This window comes from Macaca fascicularis, chromosome 16, assembly GCF_037993035.2.
Source record: "Macaca fascicularis isolate 582-1 chromosome 16, T2T-MFA8v1.1".
Classification (NCBI taxonomy): domain Eukaryota; kingdom Metazoa; phylum Chordata; class Mammalia; order Primates; family Cercopithecidae; genus Macaca; species Macaca fascicularis.
In genome coordinates this window covers 3,325,727-3,333,204 of record NC_088390.1, presented here as the reverse complement: position 1 = coordinate 3,333,204, position 7,478 = coordinate 3,325,727, and the positions used below count along the sequence as shown (strand labels likewise).

The 7,478-nt window shown below is 40.2% G+C and overlaps 1 protein-coding gene across 1 annotated transcript; it reads right to left on the bottom strand.

Moving 5' to 3' along the window:
• Nucleotides 1-4,626: 4,626 nt before the first annotated feature.
• LOC102127954 (olfactory receptor 1D5-like) lies at nucleotides 4,627-5,623 on the bottom strand. Its single transcript, XM_065532502.1, is given in 2 exon segments — nucleotides 4,627-5,332; nucleotides 5,334-5,623. Coding segments are annotated over 2 exon segments (981 nt in total). The 5' UTR covers nucleotides 5,609-5,623.
• Nucleotides 5,624-7,478: the final 1,855 nt, after the last annotated feature.

Below are 7,478 nucleotides of genomic sequence, written 5' to 3'. Positions count from 1 at the left end.
ATGAGAGTGGGCCTCCTTGTTTTGTTCCAGTTCTCAAGGGGAATGGCTCCAGCTTTTGCCCATTCAGTATGATGTTGGCTGTGGGTTTGTCATAGATGGCTCTTACTATTTGGAGGTATGTTCCTTGGATGCCTGCTCTGTTGAGGAGTTTTATCATGAAGGGATGCTGGACTTTACCAAAACCTTTTTCTGTTTCTATTGAGATGATCATATGGTTTTTGCTTTTAATTCTGTTTATGTGATAAATCACATTGATCGCTTTTTGTATGTTGAACCAGGTTTGCATCCCAGGAATTAAGGTTGGGAAAGTCCAGATGGTCATTTTACAGGTACTTGCTGACATGCAGTTGCCTCTCAAGCTGGGGAAGACTAATGAAAGCAACTGGCTTGTGTGGAGAAGGTGGTTCAGGATTTGAGCCTGAAAGGCCTATGGACAGTGTGTCTTACAGCACGATGTTGTTGACTAGTTTCTTCTGGTGTGGCACCTCTTTTGGCCAGAATACAGAGCAATTTCCAAGATCTGTGTGCTGGCTACTATAAGTCCTGCTTCATTCTTTGTTTCTAACTGACCCCAGGTGGTCTAACTCTGTTGGTACTCTCCCTGTCTCCTCCTGCAAAGGATCCCAGAATGGTGGGGAAACTTGAGTATTGGCCTCCAATTCACTTTTCTTATTGTAGAAACTGTGGGTCTGGGGACATTCTCTGTGTGTGGTGCGGTGCTGACTTTGGGGAGGGTGAAATGGTCAGAGAACCATTTCTGTTACTCTTTGGTCATGGCTTTTCTCTATTGTGTGTCCCAAGGTGGTGTCTCAGCCTCAATCCCAATTCCTGGAATATTCAATATATATATATATATTTTTTTTACTTTTAAGTTCCAGGATACACGTGCAGGATGTGCAGGTTTGTTACGTAGGTAAATGTGTGCCATGTGTTTTGCTGCACCTGTCAACCCATCATGGAGATACTGAGCCCTGCATGCATTAGCTATTTCTCCCAATTCTCTCCCTCCACCGCCCCCACCCCCGCAACAGGCCCCAGTGTGTGTCGTTCCCCTCCCTGTGTGCTTGTGTTAGGATGGTATTCCTGATTGTGGGTGCTTCTAGTGGATTTCTGTGTGGGAGAGTGAAGTGGAGAACTCCCATTCTGCCATCCTGCTTATGTCACTCTCTTGTTGACTGTTGTTTAAATAAAGACTCTATGATTCAGATATTCTGTGTGTTTGGAGGGGAAGGAAGTATTGTTATGGACTGAATGTTTATGTCCCTGCCAAATCCAAATGTTGAAGCTCTAATCCCCCATGTGATAATACCTTTGGGAGGTTATTGGGTTTAGAGGAGCTCATGATGGTGAGCCCCATAATGGGATTAGTGCTCTTACAAGAAGAGGAGGAGACCAGTGCTTTTCCTTTCTCTCCTTGTATACACAAAGAAGAGGTCATGTGAGCACACAGCAAGATGGTGGCTGCCTACAAGATAGGAAGAAGTCTTACCAAAACCCAACCATGATAGCATCCTGATAGTGACTCCTAGCTTCCACAACTGTGAGAAAATAAATCTGTTGTTTGAGCCACCTAGTGTACGGTATTCTGTTATAGCAGCCCTAATTGACTAAGACAAATGTGTTTTCCACATCTAATCATCTAATTTCAAACCCAATGGCAGACTAAACGTTCAGATCCTTTAAAAACTAAAAAAGTAATTATGAATAATTTCAAGCATACAATAAGAAAATAATTTTAGAGAGATATATACCATCCACAAAATTAAAAATATTAATTTGTTACCTGATCATATCACTTCTTTCTCCAAAAAAGATTTAAAATATTATAGATAACACTAAAGCATTATCCCCATTCCTTTCCCTCATTTTATTCTCCTTTTCAAAGGAACTGGTTTCCTGAATTTGGGAACAATTTTCAAGTATGTTTGTACTTTAGGAGAATAGTTCTCAAACTTTTGGTTTCAGGACGCATTTATCTGCTTAAAATTTTCAGGACCAAAAGAGCTATGAGCTGTGTTTATGTGGGTTATATCTATCAATATTCTCATAGTAGACATTTAAAATATTTATTTACTAATTCACTCATAAAACAATAATACCATGACGTGTTTTTATAGTAGGATTTTAAATAGAAATAACTATATTTAAAAAAAAATTATTGAAGAATAGCATGGTTTTATATTTTTTCAAATCTTTTTAATGTCTGGCTTAATAGGAGAGAGCTAGATTCTTGTATCAGCTTCTGCATTTATTTGTAGTGATATGTTATTTTGGTTGACATGTAGGAAGAAAATCCAGCCTTATACAGAGATGTAATTGCAAAAGGGAGGATTATGTTAATAACCTTTTCAATTAATATTATTTGATACTACATCAAAACGTGGTAAGTCGTCATTTCTTAAAGGTTAGTGGCAATGCAGAATCTGATAACACATCAATAGACATTTTATCCCCTATGTCATTAAAATCCATTGGCTTCTTTTGCATTTTAAATTGATCTTTTATTTATGTGTAACTTTTTCACATAATGCATTGGTCATTTGAAAAATACTGGCTCACTGAGTTATGCAGATCTTCCAAATGTTGACACATTTCATGTATATATGAAATACATATCCATCACCATAATGGATGAATTTCCCAAAGGGGTGATATTTGCTGGATAGACCAAATATTTATTCCTGGCAACAAATATTGTCAGTTTTTCTTACAGTGACAGACTCACTTCATTTATTTTGTGGCAACATCTGCCAAATACCAATTCTGAATAACTATAGTTTATCAGTCATTCTAACAAATAAAAATAATGTTCCCTGAAATGGCTGGTTGAGCCCAAATTCAAACAATCATTCAAGTACTTTCTCATGAGACAACCATTGTACTTTGAGATGCAGAAGTGCTCTATGGTACTAGCCATTATATTATACAAAATATTGAAAAGACATACATGAAAAGATGTGATTTAATAAAATTTAGTGCTTTATCAAGGACAACATTTGTTTAGAATTTTATCTTTCTCTGCATCTATTGACAAGTTGATTTTTTTCTTAATTTGTCAAGATAGTAAACACTTATGGATTAAAAAGTATCAAATTATCTTTACATATCTTTGATATATCCTAATGGGTCGTTATGCAGTATTATTTTAAATTCTCTGTTGGATTCAATTTACTAGTATTTTCTTTGGGATACCTGTATTTATATTTTTAAGTGAAATTAGCTCCTGCACTTTTCTTTCTTGTACTCTTTTTATGCTTTAATATCAGGTGATAAGTATGACATAAAGCTACTTGGGAAGTTTTTCTATTCTCTGCACATTTTTTTCTTAAAAATTGGATGATCCATAACTTCCTAAAAGTTGCTTGTAGATGGATTTATATTTGTGATATGTGTGCATATTCATATATATGTGAATATTTAAAATGATTGTTTAAATTCTAGTTATAGGACTATTTATTTTTTCCATTTCTTCTTGAGTCAGCTTTGACAAGTCAGATGTTCTTCAAGGATTTATTTGTCAATGTTCAAAATTATTGGTATGTAGATGTTGATGATATTCCCTCTTCATCATCCTAATCTTGATGTTATCTTTAGTTTTTACCCCCATTCTTCCCACTGTAGTCTTTACTTGTGTCTTTTCTTTCCTTGCTCAATATCCCAGAGGTTTATTCACTTCATTTTATTTTAAAAGAACCAATCTTTGGCTTTTAAAATCCTCTTCGTTGTATTTTTGTTTTATATTTTATTGAGTTTGATTCCTAATTTATTTATTAAAATATCTCCTTTCCTCTGTGTTCTCTGGGATCACTAAATTGCTCATTTGTTCCAGAATCCTCCCCTTCTACTGACCCTACTACCACTGCTATTTATGAATATGCATTGATGTTTGAGAGTTTTGTTTTGAGGGATGGATGGAACTCTTGCGTGAAGAGAAGGAAGGTGAGGAACTACAGAAATAAAAGCTAGGATGGTCTTTCCAAGGGCAAGGTCTGACTTCCTACAGAGAAAAGGAATGCAGGGAAAAGGCAAGAGAGTATTGCTCTGAGGCCCCAAAGATAAAATCAACCCGGACCACAACAGGAATTTTGTTGGCATTTCTGCAGGAACCATATGGGTTGTGTCCAGAGTGACCATATGTCAACATTGAAGTGGTGCATGTTGTACCTGTTAGAGTGTCAAGAAAGGGGAAGCCTCACCCAGGGCATCTGTGGTAGGGGTAGTACAAAGTGTCTTCTCCAAAGAGCTTGAAGATAGCAGGCTCCTTAGAGAAGCCAAACTGCTGGGTCATAAGTGAATGGGTGCTAGAGAACATTAGAGCCCTCCCTAAGCTATGACTGGGTTTATATAGATAAGCCTAGGACTGTGGGCCTATGATCAAGCAGGTTTAAATATTTGACCCTGTAAAATCCTGGTAGTAGTGTTAGCATGACAGATTATTTATTGCCAAGGCTGGTGAGGTCTGGGAGGCACTGGGATACCCATTGTCTTTTCTTTACCACAGATAGATATGCTCATCTCATTCTGAGCTGGATTTGTACCCTAATGACTGTTGTATATCCCATAACATAATGCCTGATGTCTGGTGAAGGATATTTCCAGTCTCCAATCCCCTTTTCAAAATTACCTTCATTTAGGCCTCTGAAAGGGTCTTCCTAGGAGTCTTCCCAGAGCCCCATGCATGTTCTTGTTCCTCAGGCTGTAGATGAAAGGGTTCATCATAGGCGTCACCACAGCATACATCACTGTGGCTACTGAGTCCTTCATGGAGTAGGTGTGGAGGGGCTGCAGATATACCATAGCAAGTGTCCCATAAAAGAGGGAGACCACACCCAAATGTGAGGCACAGGTAGAGAAGGTTTTGTATTTCTTAGAGGCTGAGGGTATCTGAAGGATGGTTCTGACAATACGTACATAGGATGTGGTCATGAACCCTAAGGGGGTGATGAAGATGAAGCAGCCAGTGGCAATCAACACTGTGTGAATGATGTGGGTGTTGGAACATGCCAGCCGCAGCAGGACGTACATCTCACAGAAGAGGTAGTGGATCTTTCGGGACCCACAGAAGGTCACCATGGTCATGAGGAGGGTGAGGAGGAGGCCATAGAGAACAGACAGCCCCCAACACAAGCAGAGGAGCAAGACACAGAGTCCAGGACTCATGGCTGTGACATAGTGGAGGGGGTGGCAGATGGCCACATAGCGGTCATATGCCATGGCCAGGATGAGGTTGTCCAGGGTCACCAAGGAGACCAGGAAGTAGAGCTGTGTCAGACACCCTGCATAGGAGATGGCTTTGTTCTGGGACTGGAGGTTCACCAGCATCCTGGGGACTGTTGGTGACAAAGAAGAGGTCAGTGAAGGAGAATTTGGCCAGGAAGAAGTACATGGGGGTGTGCAGGTGGGAATCAGAGCTGATGGCTTTGTTCTGGGACTGGAGGTTCGCCAGCATCTTGGGGATTGTGTTGGTGACAAAGAAGAGGTCATTTCCCACCACCGTGACCAAGTACATGGACAGGAACATCCAAAACAGGATCCGCTGCTGCTCAGGACTCTCTGACATCCCCAGGAGTAGGAACTGTGAGTTCTCACTCTGGTTATCTCCATCCATTCCCCCAACCTTCTGCAACATTAACACCAACAAATGTTTATTAAGTGCCCTAGAAACATAAGAAACAGCCAAGTTCCTGTGGAATGTGGTGAATTGTTATGGCAATACTTTAATTCAGCAGGCAAAGGTTGCATTATGCAATAAATGGTATTAGGATAACTGTCTTCTTACGTTTTTGGGAAAAGTTACATCAATGTTTTGTCTTTTATCAAACATAGACAGATACCAAAATGCTTGAAGCAAAAGCTGACAGAAACGAAGGGAGACATAGATAATTCAACAATAGTAGTTGAAAAACCAAATATCCCGCTTTCAATAATGAACGGAAAAACTAAGTAAAAGATCAACAAGGAAATAGAGGACTTGAACATTGCAAATGAAGTATCCTAAACAGATATCTCTAGAAAACTCCACCCCAAAATAGAACAAGATTCTTTTCAGCCATCCTTGGAGCGTTCCCCCAGATAGACTATATGCAAGGCCATAAAACAAACCTCAGTGATACTCAACAGATAGAAATAACACAAAGTATGTACTTCAATTACAAAGGAATGAAATTTGCAATGGAAAGAAGAAAAAATGGAGAAAACTCACACACTTGTGGTAACCAAACACCATCCTCCAAAATAACCAATGAATCAAAGAAGCAACAGAAACAGAAGATAGATAAATGAAAGTGAAGATACAACTTTTTCCAAAACTATGGGATGTGGGGATGTAGGGAAAACGGTGGATAGGAGGCAGGAGTAACTTGCAGCTCCCACTTGGGCAGACAGAGCAGGCTATGGGGACTCATACCGTGAGCTTTTGCTCTAAGAACTACCACAGGAACATACCAGGAAAGCTGAGGTAAAGCGCTTACCTCTGCCTGAGCACGAAGCGTGCTTTCTGACAAATTTATCATGTATTTTCCGTACAGTAGCTGAGGTTCCCCATTTCCTGCAGAATAGCTCAAGGTTATGGCCAGGCGGCCAAGGCCCAGGATGCTTCAACCCCAGTGCACTCTCCTGCTTGTCTGACCTCCACTCTCTACTCTAGCAGTGCCTTTGCAGTTTGTATGGTTCTAGAAGACACAAAATATTTTGTCTTTGTCCTTCACACTGATTGTTCCTTTTCACCCAATATGCTTTCTTCATTCTGCTCTTCCAGCCTGAATTTTTTTCCTTCAGTTCTTGTCAGCCTGGTAAGACCTGCTCTAGTACCTACTTAAGCATCTCCTCCTGGTGACATCTTCTCCCACCCCAGAGGTAACCACTCTAGTTTCTGCACTATTTTTGGTCTTTGCATTCTTTTAGGATTGACCCTTTCCACATTTTGCTTAGCTATCCACTCTCTGCAAGACTGTGAGAGTCTCTAGAGTAGGGACCGTACTCAGTATTCCTGCATCCTCAGGATCTTGCACACTGCCAGGCATAATGTAGAGACCAGTAAAAGAGGGTTGAACTAAACTGTATAGAATAGTAGACATTTCATGCATTTGAGATGAATGAACGGACAAGAGCCGTGAGCCCAGGAGCCCATGTATTGATGAAAATGTGGTTGCTTGGAGAACTAGCTGATGCCAGGGGAATTTGGAGCGCGTTCTGCAAATTCAATCTTGAACATGATAAATTTGAAGTAGCAGCTGGGTAAGCAAATGTGGATGTAGGAACTGTGAGCAACCTAGAAGGTTAAAGGAAGTTGGAGCTACCAGCTTTGGTGGAGGTAGGATGGGGCAGGCAAGCATTTAGCAAAAAAAAAAAAAAAATTTTTTTCTTTTTTTTTTTTTTTGAGATGGAGTCTTGCTCTGTCACCCAGGCTAGAGTTCAGTGGCACAATCTCGGCTCACTGCAACCGCCGCCTCCCAGGTTCAAGCGATTCACCTGCCTCA